We start from the raw sequence: 27,664 nt of genomic DNA on the forward strand, positions 1-27,664 counted from the left end.
GGCATTTTAAATGCCAGATTCCAAAAATCTGGCATTTTTGAAAACCGTTTGGCATTAGAAAAATCATTTGGCATTTGGCATTTTCATTTGGCATTTTCTTTTCTTGTATATTATTCTTCAAATGACACCTTTTCTTAATTATTTCTAAACGCGTAAAAACAAATCTCTTCACATCGGAAAATTTTGCTATTAAAACTCACACCCTGAACTAGCCCTGCCTCCCTCAGATATTCACTCAAATTCAGCCCTCGACAAGTATCCTCGTAAGTTTTCTGGGAATCTCCTGCAAAACTCGTGAAAATTTGCGTCATGGTCGCCTGTTAACCCCAACAGGAAATTTAGTATAATTCAAAAAAAAAAAAAAAAAGAAAAAAAGAAAGAAAAGAAAACACGCAAGCCACCAGGATATGATAGTAAATTGTCTATCAAAAGTGAGTAGTTTTCTTAGTAGGGGTGGGAGTCAACAGACTTTGGCATTTTTTTGAGTGTTTTGGCATTTTTTGAGTCTTCCCCTGGCATTTTGTTGAAAAATAATCTGGCAACCCTGTTGTGAATCCCTGCGAATTTCAGTCGTCTTCGGCTTCACTCTTGTTGTTCTGTTGTTTCTAAACCAGTCCAATACTTAAGTCAATAATAATAGTCAAGTGGTTCTTTTGGATCCTTATTTGTCTTGTGAAATCATCCTCATCACTCTTCGTTACCAGCGCAGAATAGATGAGTTACAACGTCGGACAACGGTGCGTGTTTTTCGGGACAGTTCTTAACAATCTCATTGGACTTGGACTAAAGAGATTATCAAGCGTTGCATCTTAACAGAGGGATAAAGTAAAAAGAAAAATTCACAAGCAGCACAGCTAAATTGGTGATCAGTTCAGTGTAGACTTAGAGAATTTTGAACATTTATTTCAATTTGCATACACGATCGTCAAAGATATTTTAAAGGATAAATCGAGGAAGGATTTTTGGGATCGTCTGGATTCTCAAATACTTAAACGTATTCCGATTTTAATCATGGTAAGAATCTTTCTCTCAAATTTAGACTGTTGTCACATGTTGTTCTCACTGTCACAGTTATTTGACCTTAAAATATCTCTTGAGATTATGCGAATAATATATGCACGTGTGATGGTTTTATGTTCTATCTAGATATCTACTTTCATAACCATAGATTATCTGTGTGTCGCTGAGCTTGTAAATATAGAGTTCAATATTGATATTGTAGTATATTGTTTTATGACCCTTTGGATCTTTATTGGTTGCTTTGAAATTTATCCAGTTTTTGTTTTTTTTCAAGTCAATTCTAATTTGGATCAACGTGCACATAAATACATGTCGACTTGGGTCAACACTGGATTCACTTCTTAAAATTTGAAATTAAAATTAAAATGAAATCTTTCATAAAATCACACAGCCTTTCCTTTTTCATAAGTTATATATCCTTTTTTTACGAGAATCTGGTTTTGACTCCAGCAAAATGTCAAAATTCTCAAGACGCACATTTTCATCAACAGCTCTATGATAGATAAAATTTGGCTGCGGCTATTCAGACTCGAATCTGAATAGTCTCTCGTGGCGATTCAGACCCAAACTCCAACTCCAATGTACAATTATCTAGCTAGTAATTTTTTTTTTTTTTTTTTTTTGGGGGGGGGGGTATTTTTTATTATTATTTTTTTAATTCCCAATATATTTTAATTATTGGTAATTGAATAAAATTGATGCAAATGAAAATAACAATAACAATCATTGAGCTTTTTTTACATAGCGCAATATCCAATGAACATGCTCAAGAGCCCTTTACAAGGGATTCCTGGCCAACAGCAACACTTAACACATAGAATGAAACATGGCGCCTGTTTTGCGATATTACAATTTTTTCAGACTGGTGCAATGCTGTGAATGACCAGGTACTCATTTTACACCCTGAGTATTGTGAGAGAATGTGAGTAAAGAGCCTTTCCAAGGACTCAAAAATGCACTGATTGAGGCTCAAACCCATGACCTTCCGATCCAAAAGCTAGTGTCATACCACAATACCACATAGCCGCACATAATAATGATATAGTTACTATCAATAGATAGTTTAAATCAGCATTATTTAATGAGAAAGACAAAAATTGGCAGTCAAGTTAGAAATTGAAAAGAGAAGAGTTCAAAGTTCCCTTCAAAAGAAGCATAAATCAGTAAGTATGGTCTAAAGGAAGGTTTCTAACAACTTTAAATAAAATCAGGACAAAATAATACTTATTCTGATAGCATTAGGCAGGCAACATTCCTCCTACATTCCGAAGAAGGGGTATCAGCTGAGTCAATCGGATATGCGCAAAACATAATTTATTTTGAACTCTTCTCTCTGCCCATTGCCTGCACTGTCCCCCCTTCTTTTTTTTTTATTTGCGCACGAACATTGGAGTTTGAGTCCCAATAGCCATGGGAAACTATTCAGACTCGATACTGCCACTTCGTACAATATTAAGCTCTGCTTCGTTGCCTTTTATACAACTTTAAACAGAGCTTCCTACCATTCCGCATTTTGAGGAATCATTCACTACAGAAGATTTCGCATTCCAGTCAACAAATTTAGTAAAGCTGTTGTAGCAAATGTTAAAAAAGTGCCTACCTAACATGAGAGCATGAAGCCATCGCAGTAGATTAGCTTTGTATATCCTGTTGGGTTATAGTTTTAAAGAGTGAGAAGACCGTTTTTGATGGTTAACGGTCAGTTGATTTTTTTCATTTTGATGTCAAATCCCTCATTTTCACCTTTTTGGATTATTCAAAGTAGTGGTTCAAGGTGGGAATCCCTGTTGAAATGATATATATATATATATATATATATATATATATATATATATATATATAGACCTTTGTAAACTTGCAACTAAAATTATACAGATTTGTATTTTTGCAATTTGTCTTGTTTTTGTGCGGTTGTGGTCTTTTGGTATGACACTCAGTTTAGGACCAATAGATCCTTGTTTTGAGTCCAGCTCTAGTCAGTGCAAAGTTGAGTTCTTAGAAAATGCTCCATACTCATTTTATCTCACCAGACTCATGTCCCTTCCTGCATGTTAAGTATTGCTGTGGGATGGGGACCCTTGCAAACCCTTTTTAATGCAATAGCGAACATTGCACTGAATAAAAAGTCAATTTTTTTTGTGGATTTTATTTCCCTTCTTCATTTCAAACTCATTTTGTAATCATTGCAATGGCAATTTCCTGATAATCATTAGGAAACATTCGAAGACATCAAAAATGAAAAAGGACATGAAATGAATGTTTTCAACTCACACCCGAACTTAGTCTATGCAAACAACCAACAAAATCCTGTATATATAGGAATTTGAAGGTAGTGTCACCACAAAAAGGGGGGGGGGGGTGCATCTAGATAGCTCAATGATAGTGCACTGAACTCGCAAGCAAAATATCTTTATTGTCCTTGGTGCAGTCTGAATTTGATATGATACCTGCTCCTGTCCACCCATTGGTGATTAGGCAACTGATCTGGTAGAAAGCACTGTGGGGTAGACTAGTGTCTTATCCAACGGGTAGCAAGCAATTGCAGTTATCCATTAAGAGGGCAGTAAGCAGGATTAACTGCAGCTCCATAGGCCTTGTGCTCAAACTACATGTGAGAGGGCGATTTTAAGATTGTAACATAATGTTGCACTGGTATATTTCTTGGAAATTGTCATTTTTGTTGAAATTATGCCTTTTTTTTTTTCTTCTCTTTGCCATTGATTCTGATCAGGCCCTTTCTAATCTATTCGAAATATTTCCATCCAATGAAATAGATTGTGTCTTTTTTTAATCATACCAGAATCACAGTGCTTTGATTAATTTGCCATAACTTTTTAAAGCCTTCGTCCAAATGACATTTCAAGATCCTTTTAATTAAATATTTATCTGCTGTCTGTCTGGATTTTAAGTGATGTATTCATATTCTCATTGATATTGTTATTGGCTGAAGAGGAGTTTTGAGTCTTTTAACGTTCAGTTTTTTGTTATTTTTCGAAGCTGTTATGTTCAATTTTGTTCATTACTTTTTGCAGAGTCTAAAGCATACTTATGCAAGCAACATATGTGCAGACATAACCCGCACTGTTTTATCATTCAATAGCTACGTCATTGTTTGTCTGTTTTGTTTTTGTTTTGTTTTTTTAGTAGCATCAAGTGTGTGTGTATTAAGTTATGATACGCTATTTTAAATTAGAATACACTGAGTATTCCGCGTCCTGCTTTCAGTTATCTATGCTGGAGAAACCAATACAGATACCAGTTATGATAATAAAATCGCCCAACCGCAAAAGTAATGTTTTCGCTTCGTCATTGTGTCATTTTTTAAATATATATATATATATATATATATATATATATATATATATATATATATATATATATATATATATATATATATATATTATATTTCTCCCCCCCACCTAACCTACAATAGGCTCAGTATCAATGTCGATAATTGGTCCTTTTTAAATATTTTTATTTCCGGTGGACTGAAAACACAGTTCCATAATAATAATAAATTTAGATTTGACGTTTAATTCGTACTGATGGTGTTATGACCTGTTTTGTGAGAGAACCTCTTGAAATTGGAGCGGTATCGATCAAACAGGATAAGTGAGAAGCAGGCAGCTGACGAACTATACGTAACTCCGTAACTAGGGCATGAAGGCGCGTATTTGACTCCACGCGTGCACATCGTGTCTATTCATTCACACGCGAGCACTCTATAAATTGTTGAAATAGCACAAATTATTAAGGGTGAAGTTGAAATTTTTCAATGTTGTCGTTTATAGAGTCAAGATCAGAAACAGCTCCCAGGCGTCATCATCTTCATGTTTTGGGGTCGATTACCCCCCCCCCCCTCTCTCTCTCTCTCTCTCTCTCTCTCTCTCTCTCTCTCTCTCTCTCTCTCTCTCCATTTTCTCATCAACCATTTTGACACAGATAACTGGCGTTTTAATGTAATTTTTTTTTTCATATACTCATTTATTTTTTTTATTTTAAAGGTAATAAAACGGTTTCGAATTGTAAATATGGCTTCCTTTTGAGTTAAATTTGTTAACATGTCACGGCCAGGGGAGAATTTCGTTTTGACTCGAAAGAAATATTTTTCTTTCGAACTATTTGTATAAACACACACACACACACACACACACTCACTATATTATATCTATGTATGTATATATATATATATATATATATATATATATATATATATATATATATATATATATATATATATATATATATATATATAACTTATAGATTCAGAGGTAACGAACAACTTTTTTTTTGTAAGCAAAACAATTATGCATTATGGTCAACACTGTGGTAGATGTGTTTACAATAAGCAATGTAAAAATCATATTTCAACAATAATAGTAATGGTTATAGGGCCTAATGATTAATCGGTCGATGATACAAGAAAGAAAAGAAAATCAACGTGCTTATTAAAACAAACGCTCGCGCGCACATACATTCATACATACATAGACACACACACACACACACACACACACACACACACATATATATATATATATATATATATACATACAGACAGACAGATATACATACAGACAGACATACATACACACATACATACATACATACATACATACATACATACATACATACATACACACGTATTACGTCACCATCTTCTAATCAGAGACGCAATGCTGATAAGGAGAGAAAACGGTAATTGATCTCATTCGATCGTATTAATTTTTTTTCTTACCCCGTTATATCGTTGTTGAAGCAGCTGTTTAAGAAAATCACTTTGATAAGAGATAGTGGGAATACTTTCAATTATCTTGAATTATACACGGTTGCACAACGGAATGTAATGTGTTCATAACTGAAGAAAAAATTACCATAATTTTTTCTTTTTTTTTCTGAACATTTACACCGTTTTCAGTGCGTTTCACGATGCTTCATTTGCGGCTTTATGGCCTTGTGGTATGCCAGGAGTCGTATCTCATCCTTCTTATTACTAAAGCGCTTGGAGCACATTTAGTAGATACAGTAGAACATGAAAGTAACGTACTCGGAAATAGCGAGAACTCGGAAATAGCAAGTAAAATCTAAATCCCCGTTTTTTCCCCTTATTTGAGTCAATAAAATTAGCATGAAAGTAGCGAGTATGAAAAAGAGGTCAACTCGGAAATAACGAGCATTTCCTGCCCCAGCCTAGGACTGCGAACGAAGTAAAGCAAAACAAGAGACAATGGCAATTTAAATATTTTTAGCCTAGCCTCTTTTCTTTTCTTATTTTTCGTTACGAGTAATATTACATAGTAGCCTAGTCTGTAGTAGTACATAATAGGCGAAACAAATTTGGGTGGGGGTTGGGTTTGTGTGCGTGTGTGTGTATTGGTGGTGGGGGTCAATTATTCACCTAATGTGGTGCCACGCGACGCGCGAGGTAAGCACATGTCAACAAGCCTCACTTCGCAGCTTCGGTCAGCGAGTAGCATCGTTAACGAACGACACGATCAGCGAGAGAGGGGAGTGTGGAACCATTATTTCAAGGAAGTGGTTATTCAGTATCTGATACTGAATAGTGCTTTGCCACTATTCAGTATCCACAAGGAACTCTTTTTTATAGAGAGAGTGAAAAGTGCGACAATCTCGGTCGAACTGCTGACCTACTTCCAGATTGAACACGTGCAGTAACTGACAGCCCGATTCAAAGTTGTAAAAATATTTTGATCGTAATATTTTAATTTCTGCTATTGTGCAATTAACATAGTTCAAAATATCAAAGTAAGAGTGGCATTCAAATACATTTTTAAATATCTAAATAGACATGATTAAATGTCACTAAATGTTCAGTGACACCATGGCTTGGTGGATATAAGCTGTTTGACTCTGAGCTTAAGGTTCGAGAGTTCAAATCCCGGCAGGGATAATTTTTTTTTTCCCAATATTATTTTAAAAATTCCTTCTGTCTATTGATATTTTTTAAACTTTTGTTTTAATAATTTTATTTGCTTGTAATATGCTTTAATGTTGATATTATACTATTGTTCTTTTATTATTATTATTATTATTATTATTATTATTATTATTATTATTATTATTATTATTATTATTATTATTATTATATTATTTCTACTTACTTACAATTATTATTATTATTGTTGTTGTTGTAATCGTCATCATCATCATTATTATGATTATTATTTTTTTAAATCAAGTAGTTCGATTAATTTAATCAGTTATCGATTTATTACGAATATCTTTTATGTGTTATAATCTCGTTGTCGTTTTTCATTGATGTGCTCTTCTATTGTTTATTACCTTTTAAAATCTTGCTTTTTTTTTTTTTGTCTCATTTGTTGTTGTTGTTGTTGTTGTTGTTTGTTTGTTTGTTTGTTTGTTTGTTTGTTTGGTCATCTAAGACAAACCCGATTCATTATAAATATGTGGCCAGACTTTCTGCCATTAATAATTGAGCGATGTACTTCCGTGAATTAATTGCCGTATTATATTAAAATTTACGTGATAATAATAATACATGATAATAATAATAATAATAATAATAATAATAATAATAATAATAATAATAATAATAATAATAATAAATGATAATAATAATAATAATAATAATAATAATAATAATAATAATAATAATAATAATAATAATAATGATAAAAAAATAAAAAATAAAAAATAAAAATTAAAAAAAAAAAAAAAAAAAAAAAAATAATATAATAATAATAATAATAATAATAATAATAATAATAATAATAATAATAATAATAATAATAATAATAATAATAATAATAATAATAATAATGATTTAAATAGATATACTGAATATTAGACTACAATTGACATCTATTTTCTGAATACAGGTGGTATTTTTAGGGGTGTTTCTTTTTTTACGAAACCTGCCAAAACACGCCGAACCCCGACAAAGTTATGGGAAGTCGGTAGCAGTGGGGAGTGAACCTGAGACTCAGGGAAGTGTACACCATTGGGGAGTGAATTACTTTTTTATGAAACCCGACAATATCCCACAAAGTTATGGAAAGAAAGTAGGCAACAGTGGGGGAGTGAACCCGAGACTCAGGGAAGTGTAGACTGTTGGGGAGTAAACCTAAGTCTATGGTTTTTCGGTGGGTTTTGTAAAACAGTAATTGCTTCATTCTCGTCTGGTACCCAACTCCCATAGTCCGGCTTCATTTCCCACTAGTATCTATCTTACATAGTCCCAGGTTCATTTCCACTGATATCCTCTTCTCACAGTCCCAGGTTCACTCCCAACCGGTGTGCACTTCCCTGAATCCCGGTTCATTGCCCAATGGTGCCCACTTCCCATAACTTTTGACAATTTCAGTAGGTTTCGAAATAGCTCACTGTCCACTGGTATCAGCCTCTCGCAGTCCCAGGTTCAATCCTCATCGGTGTCCAAATCCCAGATTCAATCCCCACTGCTGCCTATTTCCCATAACTTTGTCGGGTTGTGGCGGGTTTCGTAAAAAGTAATTCCCCCTCCCCCTTGGTATTGCTTTTTTACAAAATCCAGAGTCCCAGGTTCACTCCCCACAAGTGTACTTCCCTGAATCTCAAGATCACCCCCCACTGTTGCCTACTTCAATAACTGTGTCGGATAATGCCAGGTTTCGTTGGATTTCGTAAAAAAGTAATTGCTTTTATATGAAACTCGCTGAAAACCACCAAAAACCATAGTCTCAGGTTCACTCCCCACTGGTGTACACTTCCCTGAGTCTCAGGTTCACTCCCCACTGTTGCCTACTTCCCACAACTTTGTCTGATATTGCCGGGTTTCGTAAAAAAGTAATTGCTTTTATATGAAACTACCTGAAACCCGTCGAAAACCATAGTCTCAGGTTCACTCCCCACTGGTGTACACTTCCCTGAGTCTCAGGTTCACTCCCCACTGTTGCCTACTTCCCACAACTTTGTCGGATATTGCCTGGTTTCGTAAAAAAATTAATTGCTTTTTATGTGAAACTCGCTGAAACCCGCCAAAAACCAGAGTCTCAGGTTCACTCCCCACTGGTGTACACTTTCATGAATCTCAGGTTCACTCCCCACTGTTGCCTACTTCCCATAACTTTGTCGGATATTGCCGGGTTTCTAAAAAAAGTAATTGCTTTTATGTGAAACTCGCTGAAACCCGTCGAAAACCATAGTCTCAGGTTCACTCCCCACTGGTGTACACTTCCCACAACTGTGTCGGATATTGCCGGGTTTCGTAAAAAAGTAATTTCTTTTATGTGATACTCGCTGAAAACCGCCGAAAACCAGATCTCAGGTTCACTCCCCACTGGTGTACACTTTCATGAATCTCAGGTTCACTCCCCACTGTTGCCTACTTCCCACAACTTTGTCGGATATTGCCTGGTTTCGTAAAAAATTAATTGCTTTTATGTGAAACTCGCTGAAACCCGCCAAAAACCAGAGTCTCAGGTTCACTCCCCACTGGTGTACACTTTCATGAATTTCAGGTTCACTCCCCACTGTTGCCTACTTCCCATAACTTTGTCGGATATTGCCGGGTTTCTAAAAAAGTAATTGCTTTTATGTGAAACTCGCTGAAACCCGTCGAAAACCATAGTCTCAGGTTCACTCCCCACTGTTGCCTACTTCCCACAACTGTGTCGGATATTGCCGGGTTTCGTAAAAAAGTAATTTCTTTTATGTGATACTCGCTGAAAACCGCCGAAAACCAGATCTCAGGTTCACTCCCCACTGGTGTACACTTTCATAAATCTCAGGTTCACTCCCCACTGTTGCCTACTTCCCATAACTTTGTCGGATATTGCCGGGTTTCGTAAAAAAGTAATTGCTTTTATATGAAACTACCTGAAACCCGTCGAAAACCATAGTCTCAGGTTCACTCCCCACTGGTGTACACATCCCTGAGTCTCAGGTTCACTCCCCACTGTTGCCTACTTCCCATAACTTTGTCGGATATTGCCGGGTTTCGTAAAAAAGTAAATGCTTTTATGTGAAACTCGCTGAAACTCGCCGAAAACCATAGTCTCAGGTTCACTCCCCACTGGTGTACACATCCCTGAGTCTCAGGTTCACTCCCCACTGTTGCCTACTTCCCATAACTTTGTCGGATATTGCCGGGTTTCGTAAAAAAGTAAATGCTTTTATGTGAAACTCGCTGAAACTCGCCGAAAACCATAGTCTCAGGTTCACTCCCCATTATTTGCCTACTTTCAAAACTTTGCCGCATTTTGTTGGGATTTGGTGCATTTTGTAAACAAAAAGTAATTGCTTTTTTTTTCAAAACCCGCCGAAACCCAGTCCCAGGTTCACTCCCCACTAGTGTACACTTCCCCGAATCTCAGGTTCACTCCCCATCACTGTTGCCTACTACCCATAACTTTCTCGGATATTGCCAGGTTTCGTCGGGTTTCGTAAAAAATTAATTGCTTTTATATGAAACTAGCTGAAGCCCGCCGAAAACCATAGTCTCGGGTTCACTCCCCACTGGTGTACACTTCATTGAGTCCCAGGTTCACTCCCCACGCTTTGCCTACTTTCCACAACTTTGCCGCATATTGTCGGGTTTCGTAAAAATGTAATTTCCCCCCCCCCCTATTGTTATTGCTTTTTTACAAAACCCAGAGTCCCAGGTTCACTCCCCACTGGTGTACACTTCCCTGAATCTCAGGTTCATCCTCCTCCTCCCCCCCCCCCCTACACACACACACACACACACACACACACACACGCTGCTGCCTACCTCTCATAACTTTGTCGGATATTGCCAGATGTCGTCGTGTTTCGTAAAAAAGTAATTGCTTTTATTTTTGGAAACCCGCCGAAACCCAGTCCCAGGTTCACTCCCCACTGATGTACACTTCTCTGAGTCCCATATTCACTCCCACAGCTGCCCTCTTCCCATAACTTTTTCAGGTTTCGGAAAAAAAAACACCGTATTATAGTGCAAAACCACTATTCAGTGTCAGATACTGAATAGTACAAAACCACTATTCAGTATCAGATACTGAATAGTGCAAAACCACTATTCAGTATTAGATACTGAATAGTGCAAAACCACTATTCAGTATCAGATACTGAATAGTGCTAGCCTTATTTCAATGGGTCAGTGATTGAGTGATGCGCTTGCTTACCTCATCAAATATGCCGAGTGCATACAAACACTCGCGCGCACACGCACACGCACACACACACACACACACACTTCTATGTTCTTGTTTTTTTTTCTAGTCATGATTTTAATTGAAAATAAAAACAAAAAACAAAAAACCAAGCATTCTGCCACTTCTGTGAAGAAATTGAAATAGGGGCGACGGCTTTTACTCGAATTACACACTGAGGGGAATAACCAGCAATATTATAACCTTTCCTGGCAACTCGGAAATAGCGAGTAATCAGGAGTGGACCCGTCGAACTCGCTATTTCCGAGTTCTACTGTATTGCGCTATACTTTAAGTGCTCAAGTTTTAGGTTTTGTTGTTGTTGTTTTTTGTTTTGTTTTTTTTTTTGTATATGTTTTTTTTTTTTTTTTTTTTTTTTTTGGGGGGGGGGGGGGGGGGAGTCTTTAAATTATACTTTATTTTAGACGGCTGTAAAACTCAAATTTGGTTTCTTGGTTTGGGGGGGGGGGTGGGGGGTAGTTTTGGGTTCGCTGTTCGGTTGAGGGTTTTTTTTTTAGGTCAGGAACCTAAATGGGCTCATTGGTGTAATGGAAATCTCAGAAAATAACGCAAAATATTGTCCGTTACAATATAAACTAGGCTCATAATCGCGATCGGATGTGCATGTAGTATGTACACGTCGTTTTGTTTTGGTTTTTAAAAATAATATATTATTGTTGGCGTCTTGTTTGGTCCCGACATAATACCTGATAGAGGAGATGGGTTACAAATATTATATTCACAATGATAACGGTATGGCCTCCAACATAGAGAAGAGAATGGATGTTTTGATTGAATAATTAGTATGTATGACACGCAGTGTTTATGTGATGTTGCTATTAAAACGGGATCAGGTACATCGCTGTGTTGTGTGTCAATAACACTCATAACATTACGGTCGCTGTTGAAATCTTCAATTTATTTTTTTATTTTATTTTTTCACAACTGATGTTGTCCATTACAGATTATAATATTATTTATTGTGGTTATTCTAAATTTTCAGAGAGCGGGAACGGATCGGGCTGAGAGAAAGAGAGAGTAGTCTCGTGTGGTTTGGTGATGAGCTTCACTGTGTGTTTCCATTTTTGAACGGTTTAAAAAGAAAAGTTGTGGGGCTCAATTCTATATAATGGCAAGAGACCAATGTTTCCTAGAGGCCAGGCCTCACAACCCAGTCATCGGGAGAGGGGGGGGGGGGGGTTAAATGTTACACACTCAAGTCCCGTTGATTGAGCTACAGTGCCTTGTGCGTACTGATTGAACTTATTATCTGACACTGTTCGGACCAGAGCATGTACATGCTCTGTCTTCTATCCCCCCATACCCGTTTCCCAATTGTTTCCTGTCATTGTCTTGGAATGAGATTACTTAGTTTTGTCCTGATCCTTGCCGGAGCTCCTTGGCTGGGAGGGAAACAGTCGAATGTATAGTTATAGTTTTGGGAGATGATATTTTTTTCCTTGTAAATCATCTCTCTGTTATACATTGTGTTATGTTTAGTTTACATATTATATTATATAATTGGTAAACATTTGAGTGTATTCCTCTTAGTTGGGACCTGTGCTTGTGTCTGGATGAGACTTTTAGGTGATCTCAAACTAAGTACATTGGTGGTTTGCTCTTGGAATCTACATCTGATCCCTATTTGTTCTCAGTTCCCCTATGTCTTACTTTTTCTTGGGTGCTTTAATTGTAATTCTATAACTCTTTACTGTCCCATTTTCTTCCTTTTTACTGGCGCTGATATAACCTAAATGTGTTGCAAGCGCCGTAAAACCCTTAAAAACAAAAACAAACTGTTCGGACCATAGATTTATAACATATTATTAGAAGGAGATATCTGTATATTGGTATTTTGTTTTACTGCCTGCCCTACGTGTTATCTGTCATGGATTGTTCTGTACTGTCCTTAAGTGTATCATCACCATCATTGTAATTATTATTATTACTCATAGGTTGATTCTTAAATTAAAAGCTGCATCCATTCATCTATGTGTTTACTTATCTAACGGCGTGTTGCTCATTCTTGATGTGTATCTACGGTAATTGCAAGTAACTGCATTCAGATATTCATGAATTTGATAATATTCATTAATTTTCTCTTCCTTTTTTTTCCATTTTTCTTCTACAGTAATTTCTGACTGACCAGTGGGGAATCGACCTGCTGCTTTGGCTGCTGGTTCTTCTTCTCCAAGTCGAGATTTAATTCCTTAATCTAGGGGAGTGTGAGAGCTACAACATGCATCATCATCGTTGGTCTGAGAAATTCACAGATCAGTACAGCTAAATATTGTCAGGCCTGACATTGTTACCAGTGGTCAAAATCTATCAACACAGGGATAGTTGGACTGGTCACATATTGTTGCAATCGTCCATCATGTTGTCCGGAATATAACTTCTTCCCATTTTAATGTGGGTAGGATTTCTCTTGAGAAGGAAATATCAGGGTTGACGTCATATTTTCCGTTGGGCCCAGTAATCAGAATTTGTATAATATCGACATTTTTCTTCTGTTATTTTTGGATTGGAATTAACATCGTCACTGTCACTATCAACATCAACATGGCTTCACCTTATCCACTTTGTGATAACAAAACAGAAGTTATCATTGTTGGTGAGTATTATTTTGTCTCTGTTGATGTGACTGGCAATGACGGTACTTAATTTTTTTATTTTAAAAATAAAAATGTTTTAAGTCGAGACTTATTTTCTTTTATTTTTCACTACTTATCTTGAAAGGCTGTCATAAATGACAAAGAAGGAGGAAAAATAATTGATTGAAGTATGATTTTAATGTGAAGAAAATGTTTTATGAGAACATCTATTTATTTTGTTTGTTTTTGTTTTATGTCTGTATATTTTAAAACATTTTTTGTTTGTTTTATCTCTGTGTTTTTAGCTTGAAAAGATTGATTGTGAAGCACATTCTATTTTCAAACGGCGATTGGGGGGGGGGGGGGGGGGTATTGTATAGTCCTGTATTGTCTTTCTGTCAAATATAAAATATAATTTTGAAATTTTCCTTGATTTTAACAATTTGGTATATGTATATGTTGTTGATTTTTTTAACCATAAAAGTAAAATCTCTTTTCTCATGTTTTTATACATTTCCTTTTCATAATGATAACCAACTGATTCAGTCAGAATGAGTATTCAAGTCAACGCGTTTTTTATATGTATTTTTTCCATTTGTTTTTGTATCTCAGGCAATGGACCATCAGCCATCGCTCTCTCTTTCATGCTATCAGGCTGGCGGCCTTATTACAATGGAGAACCCCTTTCCAATGAATACCTTATGAAGAGACTGGAAGAAAATATGGGGGAGTCTCTGCTTGACAAGGTATGTTTGGCAATAAAGAGTTTATAGTTTTTCTTTGATTTTGATGTATTTAAAGCCATTGCATTTCCAATGGACTTTTGATTTCATCTCCTCTGGATGGGTCACTTCTTGGCAATATCGTCATTGATTTCATATATTATACTCTTATGAATGATATTTGATCACTTTAAGGATATATATGAAATCTATATTGTTGTGTATTTTGTATTTATTTTATAAAACAACCAGAAATGACTAGTGGCTGTGAGATAAACCATGATTTTAGCACACACGATGCCTTAACCATTCAGCCACCTCACCTCAATTATTTGTCTAAAAAGCTATGCTTGTTGGTGCATTTATAATATTATATGATATACTACTATATAATACTATATAATGACCATTGAAAGGTTTTGTTATTGGTAATGTCTGCTGTGTCTCCACTTGGACCATTGAAACAAAGATGCATTTGGCCCAATCAGTCTAATGTAGTTTTTTTTGTTTTTGTATTTTTTCTAATTTTGTTTTATATTTATTCATTGTTTCATGTGTGTGTGTGTGTGTGTGTGTGTGTGTGTGTGTGTGTATGTCTGGGATGGGGGGGGGGGGGGGGGGTGGAAGAATTGTGAATAATTTTCAAATTAGTATCATTTGTATTATCATTTTTAAACCGTCTACCACTTTCTGTCCAGGACCTAGAGCCACTGTGTGAAGGTCTAGAGGGGCGAAGCAGCAACCCAGTAGCCCTCTTGTTTGACCATCTGAACCACCCAGATGCTGATCTTGGGGAGGACAAACCCTCTGTCCTCAATTGGGTGTACCAGCCTGAATTCGCCATTCCGCACATTGTGCTGGGGAAAAACAAGCCGGGAGGAACTTGGCAGGTTAGTATCCAATGAGTTATAACAGCTGGAAGCTTCTGTCTGTACTCTTGACTGGTAAAGCTTTGAGTATGAGGGGTGATACACAAAAAGATCAGAATGTGTGAGGACGCCCTGATAAATGCTCAGCAGGCATTTGATCACTGGCAGTTAGTTTTTTTGGGGTTTTTTCCATTTAACCAATCAGAAGCTACTTTTTAAGAAAAATATTACTACTTTTATGCCATCTGGCATATGAACAGCAACAAAGGTCCTCCACTCTTGTCCGTTTTTGGCCGTTGATGGGTTGTCCCAAAGGTGAGGCCAGATAGAAAGAACAATGAGAGTCTTTTTAGTTCTTTGGAGAGAACAGGCCTCACAAGCAAAGGGACTGTCATCAGATATATAATTATGGATATATATTTTTTTTACCTGACCCTTCTGTCCACCCAGCTAAGATTTAGTTAGTTGGGATTTGTTAAATCTTGAAGAAGATACTTTGAGATGGACTAGCAGCTTATCCAAGGGGTAGAAACAATTTTTACTGAGCACACAAAAGCCGGGATAAACTGTGATCCCGAGGCTCTTAACTACTTTTCAAAATCTTATTCCGAAATTAGCCTGATTCTGTTTAGTTGAGAGAAACAAAACAAAATCAAAAGGTCACACAGATCTCTCGAGTGACGTCCTCATGCTATCTGACTTCATATTGTTGTGTATTTCCCCTATATGACACAAAGTTTAAAAGGCTTCACGTTGAAACAAAGAATATTTTTAGTTCAATTCATTCCTTGAGAATAACAAATAATACCTTTTTATTCTTTGTTGCTTTATAGGCATTTGTTCCCGAATCATTCATTGAAGAAATCACTATTCTAATTTGTTCTTCAGTTGAAGTCTTTAAATTTTATGGTATTACTGTAAACCTTCATATTTTTATCTCTCTGTTGTTTTGCTTTTTATTTAATTTAGCTTTTTAAAAATTTTAAAACTTCAACAGTTACATCCAAAAGAAGCTTTATTTTTGTGTTATAATGAGCAATTTTATAAGGATAAGTTGTATTTTCTATAAATAAGTAATGGCATACAAAGCACTGTTGTTGTTTTTTTTATCTTTCCCATACATTAATTTTAAAAAATCTCTTTTTTTTTCATTTTGGAAGAACATTTAATTCTTTATACCCATAGATTAAGATGGCTCTCGAACTTGACAAGAAGTCTCGAACATCTTGACTAAAATGTGTCTGTATTTCCCGTTTTTTCTTCCCTGCTTTTTTGGATTGGTTCTGAAATCTACTTAAACTTTCTGTCTTTCTTTCTTTCTCTTCTTCTTTTTTTTCTGTCTTTCTTTCATTCTTTATTTTTTGCTGTCTTCACTTTCCTTTCTTTGTTTATTTCTTACTAACTTTATTTTTTGTCAACAACAATAATGAAAAGATAAATAAAACTTGTGATCGCAGGATGAAGATAATTATCATATGTTTATGATAACGGGTGCATTTATTAAATTTATCTTTAATATTTTTAAGAATGATCTTGTTCAAATATGGTTAGAAGACATTTTTCTTGGAATGTTGAATTTGTTACTTCTGAAATGGATATTTCACTGTTTATAGAATACAGTTGGCTCATGGCTATTAAAAGTTCTTTGGATCATTTATTATAAATCAAAATATAAGTACCCTTTGCGTGAATGGGACATCTATGAATCATCGACTTCGCTTGCTCATCCGATCCGATGGTAGGGATAATGAAAATGTAATGATGATGATAATAATAATAATGACAATAATAATAATAATTATAACATTGATAATAGTAAGAATAATGATGATAACAATAAAAATAGTAATAATAATAATGATAACAACAATAATAGTAATAATAAAAATGATAGTAATGACAATACCAATGATATGAATGGGATGCCTTAGACATATGACGAAGCCTGACATCTCAAGTTAGTCATCTGTCTCTGGTATTTACTTTTTAAACAAATATCCCACTCATTCCATATGCAAAATACTTGATGCCAAGTGTATGGACAAGTATGCTAAGATGAAGGTGAATAGAATGGATTTGCGTGAGTGATCAGAAATATTATCAATATGTATAATTTTATTCCCTTTATATCAGAACCGAAAGTTAAAATGGATTAGACTTTTTCCACTCCTATTCACAATTTTTTTTTTTATTGATCCCATTCCTTTACTTTGTCAATTAAAAAAAAATAATTTAAAAAAGAATTTTCAACTCGTGGTGTAGATAAAGGCAAAAGCCGAAATTTATGTTTTTATTAGTTAACCCAGCTATTCACCATCATCTTAATTTGCTTAACTGAGTTCAAAATTCAGATATGAAACTGCAAACCTCACCCCTCCCCTTTCCCCACATGCACCCTAACAAAACAAAAAATAAATTCAAAACGTGTATTCTACAAGTATGAGAACCCAAGTTGTCTTAGTCTCAATATTGTTATGCAAATATTTTCTAACCAATGCAAAATATTTTCCATTACAACAATGTTATATATAACAAGCTCATGATTGTGTTTGGTTTTTAAAGACCTGCAAATGTTCACCTGGCTGTTGAGATTGGGGAAAATGATGTATTACGCTTTGTTTATGTTTGTAATTGGTTCATGCTTTTTATTTGGCTGCAAAAAAAGACCTGTAACCATTTTTAACAAGAATATTGTTTGGGTTTGTTTTTTTTTCCTTATTACAAGACTGTCATCGAACTATAGAATTTGTTGCTTATCTTTTACATACATGTAATGGGGTGGGGGTGGGCTAAGATTACATAAATTGACATTATTATTATTATTATTATTATTATTATTATTATTATTATTATTATTATTATTACAGTCCACTCCGGGTAATCGCAACTTTCAGTGAATCTCAACAGTCCCAAGAAACTGAATCAATTCTATAAAAGTCACTGGTTAATTGCAACAAACTTCAGTTAATCGCAACAAATTTTCGACCTCGAAAGATGGTAAATGCTAGAAACCAATCAAACAAAATTTCATGATTAAATTTCATCATGGGTGAAATCATGACTGGTTGAAGAATCGAGAGTGGGCGGGTAGTGTGTCAACACTCTATTCCATTTTTGGAAGCTATTAAGCAACACATTTATAATGTGATGTCAAAGACAAAGGAAAATGATGGAATTTACAACTGTAAAAAGAAACACACACACACACAAAAGAAAAACAAAACAAAAAGAAAGAAAAAATCAACACATTTTTAATGAACCTATGCACGGTTCCAAGCTTGTCTAAACTCAGAGGGAAAATGTTGCAATATTGGATAGGAAACTCAACTTCGGTTATTCGCAACTTCAGTTAATCGCAACGTTTTCACTGATCCAAAGGTGCTGGGATTGTCCGTAGCGGACTTTGTTATTATTTTCATCATCAGAATAATAATTATCATCATCAATATCATCATCCTTTTTTCATCTCATAATTTTTTAATACAACAAATGGTTACAGGTTTGCTTCACTATTTACTTTTTTTTCAATGAGAATAGTCCGTAACGATGGGAAATCAGCTCTAAAAGAATTTATTTATTTATTTGATTTTTAGCAATGGAGTAAACTTTGCAGAACACCTCTATATTGCTTTTTTTGTCCTGAGAAAAGGGATTGGGACTGCACAGTTAATACAGATAATAAATTGTCTTCAAGATAACATTTCAATCTCAGAATAGTATTGGATTCTAAAAGGAGACTTTTCCTTCAAAACATTTGAACAATTCTGGGTGAATCATGGAGCAAGATTTTGCCAAAAAATCTTTGTTTTATAAGCTAAAGCTGATCTTATCAATTTTATGGCATTGTAGTTTAAATGAAATTAAAATTTTCTCATAAAAATTATGTTTGAGCCTTTGTCAACAAATTCATCATTGCTAGACTATTGTTGCTTTTCAGACCTATTTTGGAATGTTTTTTTGCCTTTAAAATGTGGTCTAAATTTTCTTTTTGAAATTTTTCATCAAGGCTTTCATATAATTTTTTATATGCTATGAGGGCTGTTCGAAAAGTATAAAGCCTCCTTTGTGATTTTAACAATATGAATCTTAAGTCATGTGGAAAAATGATATTTTTATTATGTAGTCCATTCCCAATTCATCAAATAGTTTACCTGGTATATTTAACCAATTTAATTTGCCCGTATGTACAGACCAATTGTGATGGTCATGGATAAATAACACTTAATTGTCTGTAATTATACCCATTGAACACAGAAATAAAGTATGGAAACGATTTATTGATATTAGAAATTGCTTGTTAATCAATTTTAATCACAATGTTAAGAGGGTGAGAAAACGTGCTCATAAAGGAAACACCCTGGATCAATTATACCACAGTCAAAGAGTTAGGATAATTTTTCATATCATTGTTTGTCAATGACGTTACTGCTTTTGACATTAAAGAGGAAAGGACACATGAGGAGCTTGCACATTCTATCTGAGCTAAGAAAAAACAAAAACAGTAAACCAAACAAATTACATACACCACAGAATGTCATTTAAAAGTTTGGACTCACAAACCAGAATTTAAAAAATAATAAAAATGGAAAAAGTACTACTCTATTTGTCGATAAATTTCACGAAGGAGACAAATAGTTATACATATTGATGAGATTTCATAATAGAAATGCTACTTAGAGCTTCATCTATAGGAAGAGATGGTACATCTTGCATTACTTTTAGCTTAAACTATGAAGGCATTACTTTTCGAGCACCCCTTGAGTTTCAATTTAATCATTATAAACAATTAAGCTAAAAATAGATGTTTTGTTTTATTATATTGTTTTGATTTTTCTTTTATATAAAAACATTGTTGGATTATTTTGCACTATTGCATGATTAAGTACATAACATTTAGGGAATTAATAATTTCAAATAATTTTACATATTATAGGTTAGATTACACAACCACAAAATTCAGAACAAGGATGATCTAAGAGAAGAGGAAGGAAATTTTATCTGGTCCCTCGACAAATAGGATGATTGTGGCAAATCTAACAATACCAAATAAAAGACATCACCTCTGCTTTGACTCTCACTCTCCGATGGAGGAAGGGGTAATCCAAGAGAGGCAATTGAGATGTGCAGAATAACTAAAAAGAGAGGAGAAAATAGTATGGAAAATTCACCATAGGAGAAGGCTGCTATGGTGGCAAGGGACAGCTGACAACTGGCCCGAGTCCAATCTTCACCAAAGGGAACGTGAGGTGCAGTGTTTTGTTGGACTGTCAAATGCTATTCATTCTGATTTTAAAATTACACAGACCTGCTAATGCCTTTCATAGTTTTTTTTTAGAATAGGACATTTTGTGGAAGCGACTTGTTTTTTCCACCTTAAAGTTGTAAAGAAAAAAAATCAAATTTTAAAAACATCCCTTCTTTGGATAAGCTTTCGAATTGGTAATAAGCAAACAAACAAATTAATTTTCATAAATGATGATATTGAAAACGGGAACGACAAACTGCTATGCAACTTTGGATTTACAAAGTATTAAAATCTTTCAAACAATCCTTTCATTATTTTGTTTTGGACTTTTGTTTTTATTTTCATTTAATAATTAGGGATTGGCAGGTCTGAAGATATGTTTTGCAATCATCTCAAATGAGTCACAGCTTTCTAGGTATAATATCTGTTATTGGGTCATGAAACAAAAACATTTTATTTTGCGAACATTGAAAAATTCTTGTTCTTTTCACATGCAAAGTGCAAATGTCTTCTCAAAAGGTTTCTGTTTCAAAAGGAATGACTTTGTGGACATAAACAGTTGTACAGTTCTATATCATTCATTATTTAGTCGTCCCTCTTTTCATGGCCTCCAGTCAATTTGATAATCTTTATCTCATCTCACAGTTTGAGACTGTGACTGGCTTAGTAGTCGTTACTTTGCAACTCTTGCCATTTACATCTTCTGACTTGGCGTTTTCAGTTGTTTCTTGATTTTTGCATTGAAAAGAGGCTTCTCGGTAGTGCTAGACTGCTAAGTATGCCTCTGGGAATTTCTAGGTCTACTTGGGATATTAATTGTGTGTCTTGAAGTCACTTCAAGTCTTTGTTGAAAATTTGTTGGTCAACCTCTGGTTTGTTTTTAATTATCAGTGAAAGATCTTTTATTATTTATTAAAGAAATCTAACTGCTTCAATATCACCTACAAAATTCTGCTATATGTAAATCATATTTTTGTTATTGTAGTTTGATAATTGTTTAAATAAAATGGCATACATTCAACTATGCTTGCTTGCTGGATGACCTGCTCCTGATTAATGTTTTCTAAGCTTCCTCCTATTTCCCCATATATGCTTTTATAAAAAGATTTATATGAAAACTTAATCAGGTAACCTTCCACCTCATCAAAACCAAAGCCAAAATCTTCAAATTGTTTCCCTCAGAGTTTGTATTTTCTTGGACTTATAAGCACCGATATCTCATACGATTTAATTCTGCACTTGAAGTCAAAAATAACAACACAAAATGAATATTTTAATGGTTTGAAAAATGTGAAATTTGACTCATTTCAACTGGTTGCAAGATGTATGATATACTCCATGTGAATAAGATTCATGCTTTGCAGTTGTTTTGTTTAATCCTGAAGACAACAGTGTCTTGTCTCTGTTATTCAATTTCTATTTCTTTTTTTCTGTTTGTGTTCATGTAGAAAATTGACGGCTCCATGCAGACTATCAGCCAAAGTTCCTGGATGGAGATGCCCACCATGCCATTCAAAAAGTGGCTGGATGCCTCCAATAGGTAAGTTATGAAAATGAAAGATGATTAATGAAGATTCATCTACCACATTTCCATGGATTCACCACATTCAATGTCTTCACCAAACTTGAATTCCCCCCTTCCCCCGAGCAAGCTAAATGGAATCAAATTTCGATTTCATACAAAACAAGTCACCAGATGGGCATCCTTTTTTTACAACCATTCTTACAATATCCATCATTAACTATATCCAGGTACTCATTCGCATCTGAGTTGAGAGGAGTAATGTGTGTAAATTGTCTTACCCAAGGGATGAACGCTAGGGCAAGAGTTTGTGATCATATTCACCCATCAGGCTAAACATCACTTGAATTTGTTACGTAAGACTACAGTGCCACCAACTTTATGATATGAATTGATTTGGTTTCAATAAAGATTTTGAGTGCCACTTAGAAAGGAAATTTTATTTTATGTTGTTTTTTTTGTTTGTTTTTAAATGTTTATTGTGTTTTTTGCCATCATTTACTGAAGTTCCCAAATAATGATGACTGATCCAAAATTGAAAAAATAGAGAAATTTTGTCACTGATAACACAAGTTGTCTTTTATGATTGGAGCTCTCTATGATGAATTGATTTTTTATCTTCTGGAAATCAATAAGGTTGGTAAACATTATATGTGATGATCTATGAAGGTTTGAATATACAACTGATTACATCACTCTATTATGTCATCTATATTTTTCTTCTTTCTTAGAATCTCAGAAACCATTGACCTCAATTCCACACGTGCCACCATTAAAGATGTCAAAGACTATTACACAGATTTTGTAAAAATCCAGAATTTGGAGAAAAATTTCAGAGACTTTTGTACCGTCACTTCTGTCCAGAATATTTTCCTAATAAAGAATAATGTGGACAGTGAGAGCGGCGAAGTGGAACCTTGCTGCAGAAATATCAGACGCAATCATACACACTGCTGGGAGGTCAGGGGCTATAAAACACTTTTGGATGACAGTAGCGAAGAGGTTGTGGGGAGGCAGGAATTTACCTTCATGGCACCTTACGTTGTTGCAGCAACAGGTACTTACGACATTCCAAATAGACTGGAGGTGGAGGGTGAAAATCTTCCATCAGTTGTGCACAGTTTGGGTGACTTTGAGGAGAAAATATCATCTGGGGAGGTCACATCTGCTTCAGAACCAGTGGTTGTTGTCGGTGCAGGACTCAGTGCGGCTGATTGCATCTTGACAGCCTTGCAAAATGACATACCAGTTATCCACGTCTTTCGACGGGGTCCCTTTGACCCATCATTAATTTTTTCTAAATTACCGGGTGCCATTTACCCTGAATATCACCATGTCCATTCCTTGATGAAAGGGAAAGCCATGCATGAGCTCTACCGCCCACTTCCTAGACACAGCGTAGTGGAACTCATGCCAGGAAAGATTCTTGTTAAAAAACAACGGAAACCTCTGTCATCGACGAAAGAACCCAACATTGTCGATCATTTTGACATTTCCATTGCGGCCATTATGATTGGCTCGAAATCTGATTTGGGATTCCTGCCTAATGAAGGGCGAAACCTTGGTATTGTTCCTAAGTGGCCAGTGGACAGCAAGCACAATGTTATGGATGTGGACCCTTACTCATACCAGTCCAATCATGAGCCTCAGTTATTTGCTATGGGTCCACTAGTAGGTGACAATTTTGTTCGCTTTGGTATTGGAGGGGCTTTGGGTATTATGAACCATTTGAATAAGTGCAAGTGTGGACGGCAAACTACTTTCACAGATCTGTGATTATTACTTCATGTAGGGGTTTATTTTTTGTTATTGTTGTTAGTTTTTTTGTTTTTTGATGATTTTGTATTTTGATTTTTACCATTGGTATGTGTTAATTTATTATTGAATAACTGTTCTTGTTTAAAGTTTTAGACAACTACCAAGATAATAGATGATTTATGTATGGGAGAAATTATATATTTTCATTGTTACTGTTAACCAAATATGTTTTTTTCACATTTAAGAACATTATTGATTTTGAAATATTTTTATGCGAGTAACATAGGGCTGGTTTTCATTATGTAAACCAAAACAAATTATTGTGATAACTCAATTGAATAATCTTATTTATTGGTTTCGACAAAGAACAAGCTTCTTAACTGGATCATATTTAATTGTTTTGCCACATTAGTTTCAAGACAAGAGTTACTAGATTTCTTTTTTAGCTTTTCCATTGTGGCGTCAAAATGCAGCTACTTCAAGCATTTGATTTTATCCATCCAGGGAAATATTCTCAAAACAAGTAATGACTGAGAAGACATTTTTTATTGGAAAAGAAAAATCCAAATTCTTTTCATAACAATTAGGCAGCATGTCTCTACATAAAGTGAGTCACAACTATTTTTTTTACCAGTGTGTTGTTCAGATGAGAGGCTATTTTGATATATAGCAGTGGTAGTATTTGTATATAAATGATTAGAGTTGTATGATCTGTATTTCTGAATTGTTATTGGGTTTTTTATTTTCATAATTTATTACCATTTTTCAAAGTCTTATTCTTTCGCATAAGTAATGTTGTGATGATTATTATACATCTTATGCTCTCTAAACCAATCCACCTGTTTGGCAGCAGCTTCTTATGGTTCACACTATTATGTTATGACGATCGACCCAATCAGCAAAGTCCGGTCCGCATTCGTGCACCGTCGCGAACCGCCTGGTAGCATCGTCACAACACACCTTTCGACTAGATGCTCTGCCGTTTCGGGTTCTCACCTGTTTGGCTCATCTTAATTTGCATCAATATCAACGAACTTCATTGACTTTTCGTTGTGCCTCAGCCTCACTGCCTTATACTATCATTTTCATTTCACCGTCATAATTGCCCATTTGAAGTACAGATTAGAACAGATATGTCTTTCTTGACTAATCCCAAAGGGAGCTAGTCCGTATTGGTAATATATAGTTGATGCTACTCATCAGTTTATTGGTGGGTTGGGTTTTTTTTCAACCTTAGAATAGGTGTTCTGTTTCTCTGCTAATTATATCAATCCGTAAGCAAGTAAGGCCACACTTTGTGTGCTGATTACAATCTGTTATCATTTTTGATAGTTTGATAGACAGACTTGGTGAGCATTCTTACTGGACTTCACACAATTGATTCTTGTGTAGTTCCAAAATAGTTTCTATTTATCTCACCCCTCAATTTCGAAAATATCCTGGCAGCCAATAAGGAAAATAAGCACCTGGTCTCACCCTATTCTTCATCTCTTCTGTTGTTCTCATGGTTATATAATGTAAGAATCTTTTTTTTTTTTTTTCGATTGGGATCCTGGGTGAGGTTTCTGACCTCCCATATCTGTTTTTCAACATGCTTTCTGTCTTTGTCTTGGATTTAGATTACTTGATTTTGTCCTGGCCCTAGCCAGATACCCTGGCTTGGAGGGAAACCGTCAAATGTATAGTTAGAGTTTTGGGAGATGATATTTTGTGTCTTGTAAATCATCTCCATGTTGTGCACTGTATTATTTTTTACTTCTATATCATTTGTAAACATTTTAGTGTGTTCCTCTTAGTGGGGACGTGTGTTTATGTCAGGATGAGACATTTAGGTGATCTCAAGCAAAGTACACTGATAGCGTGTTCTTGGAATCTACATCTGCTCCCTATTTGAACAAATTCCCCATATGGCTTACTTTTTCTCGGATGCTTTAATTATAATTCTAGAACTTTTAACTGTCCCACTTTCTGTCTTTTTACCAGCGCTGATATGACCTAAATGTGTTGCAAGCGCCGTAAAACAAAGAAACAAAATTGGGATCAATTCTCATGTTTTAATAGATTCATCCAAAACAAAACAAAAACTTAGCTTGATAATCATCTTGATTTTTCATCTCATGATTATTTAAATTTAAATTGTGCTGATTTTAAGATCTGAATGTTGTGTAATTGATAAGTCATATCATTATTATAATTTGACTGCGTTGATTGATCTTAAAAGAATTTGAGTTTTGCCGGTTACAGGATCTCTGTTAAATTTTGTGTTCACGATGCAGTTTTATTATGAAATTATGAACAACGAATGAATTGGTCATTATCAGGAAAGAAAATCTTTTTTTTTTTCAAAATTCTATTTTGTGGAGAGAAAGATTAATTTGTTTAAACGTTATATGATATTGCAAGTGCCTCTGTTTTGTTTTTTTTTTGATTGGATCTTTTTTCTGGTTCTTTTACTGCAATCACAATTTCAATCAGAAATTCCATACATAATGACTGCCTGCCATTCCTCCATATCATTCAAAACATTTATAATTGTCACCATCAACCTAGATGTGGTTCAATATTCACTTTTATGTCAGCTTATTTTAGTGTGTGCGAGGGGGGGGGGGGGGGGGAATCTGTGCGGAACCAACAATTGCCTTGCTACGAAGAAAATTGTTCTTTATAATTAAATCTGTAAAATAAAATTTCATTTGTGGATATTGCCAATATGCATGTGCCCTCTTTCGATTCTCAAAAATGTTATGGGTAAGAATCCCTCAAGGAAAGTTTCCACGCATATTCCTTTTGAAATTTTGATTCTCATAAATTTTGAAGGATCCAACCTATTTTCTAGAGCCTTAATACAGTTGTCCTTAAATTCTAATTATAGGTCTTTTGTTATTTTCGTTTTTTTTTTTTTATTATTAGAGCATGTACCTATGTGTATCTCACACTCTCATCATGAATTATAAATTTTTAATTTTCATATTTCATTTTAAAACCCAAAGTATGAAACCAATATTAACATTCTCATTTTTCTTAAATGACGCTACAACATTACATTTGAACCAGCTATGCTGGTTTGATTATTAATTGAAAAATATAGATTATGATTGTTGATCTATTTTGCATGAAAGCATTTTATATTGTGAGAACGAATAGGGGATTTATTATTTAATTAGACTCTTTTTCATTTCACACCCTCTTGTCACAAAAGGATCTTGTTATATTACTAGGATTAATACCTGTCCAGTTGATTCATTTCTCTTTTCATTATCATTGTCCTTTGTTTTTCTCAAGCACTCACATTGGTGGATTTTAATGGTAGGTTTCTTCTTTCTTATCTGGCTTGTCAATTACTTACCAAATTCTAAATCTTGAAGTAAGGAATCCAAGAGCGTCTCTTTCACAAACAAGTTAATCTTTCACACTTAGGTTATGTTGCCTTGTACTATGTGACTGATTATCTTAAAACGGTATTATATAACAGAAAAACCTAATGCACAATTTGAGTTACATGTATTAACTTAATGTGCTTGTGTGAATGATAAAATATTATGTTTGTATATATTTATGTATATATTCCTCATTTTGTATCAAGAATATTATTTGTTGTTCTATATTCAGTAACTCCTTTAAATTTAATTGCCAGGATGAGGTATTTTGGTCTCCTGTGATGTGCATATAGGTCACCTGCTCTGTCCTCCCCTTCCTCCCTATATCTGTTGTTCTTATCCATGTTGCTCTCTGTTTTTGTTCTAAATTGACATTTTTCGGGGGGGGGGGGGGGGGTTTCCCTGG

The 27,664-nt window shown here is 34.9% G+C and overlaps 1 protein-coding gene across 1 annotated transcript; it reads left to right on the forward strand.

Moving 5' to 3' along the window:
* On the forward strand, positions 1-24,772 carry LOC144976916 (oxidative stress-induced growth inhibitor 1-like). Its single transcript, XM_078921522.1, has 6 exons — positions 1-1,014; positions 13,303-13,785; positions 14,378-14,511; positions 15,186-15,377; positions 22,050-22,141; positions 22,855-24,772. The coding sequence occupies exons 2-6, from the start codon at positions 13,734-13,736 to the stop codon at positions 23,897-23,899; spliced, it is 1,515 nt and encodes a 504-aa protein (XP_078777648.1). The 5' UTR covers positions 1-1,014; positions 13,303-13,733; the 3' UTR covers positions 23,900-24,772.
* The last annotated feature ends 2,892 nt before the right edge of the window (positions 24,773-27,664 follow it).

The sequence above is a fragment of the Berghia stephanieae genome, chromosome 7, assembly GCF_034508935.2.
Source record: "Berghia stephanieae isolate SIO BIC M18660-M18661 chromosome 7, UCSD_Bste_1.3, whole genome shotgun sequence".
Taxonomy (NCBI): domain Eukaryota; kingdom Metazoa; phylum Mollusca; class Gastropoda; order Nudibranchia; family Aeolidiidae; genus Berghia; species Berghia stephanieae.

Coding starts and splice junctions, on each gene's coding strand:
- LOC144976916 (XM_078921522.1), top strand. CDS start 13,734: ATGGCTTCACCTTATCCACTTTGTGATAACAAAACAGAAGTTATCATT. Junction 14,512..15,185: donor GGGAGTCTCTGCTTGACAAG/GTATGTTTGGCA, acceptor CTTTCTGTCCAG/GACCTAGAGCCACTGTGTGA. Junction 15,378..22,049: donor AGCCGGGAGGAACTTGGCAG/GTTAGTATCCAA, acceptor GTGTTCATGTAG/AAAATTGACGGCTCCATGCA.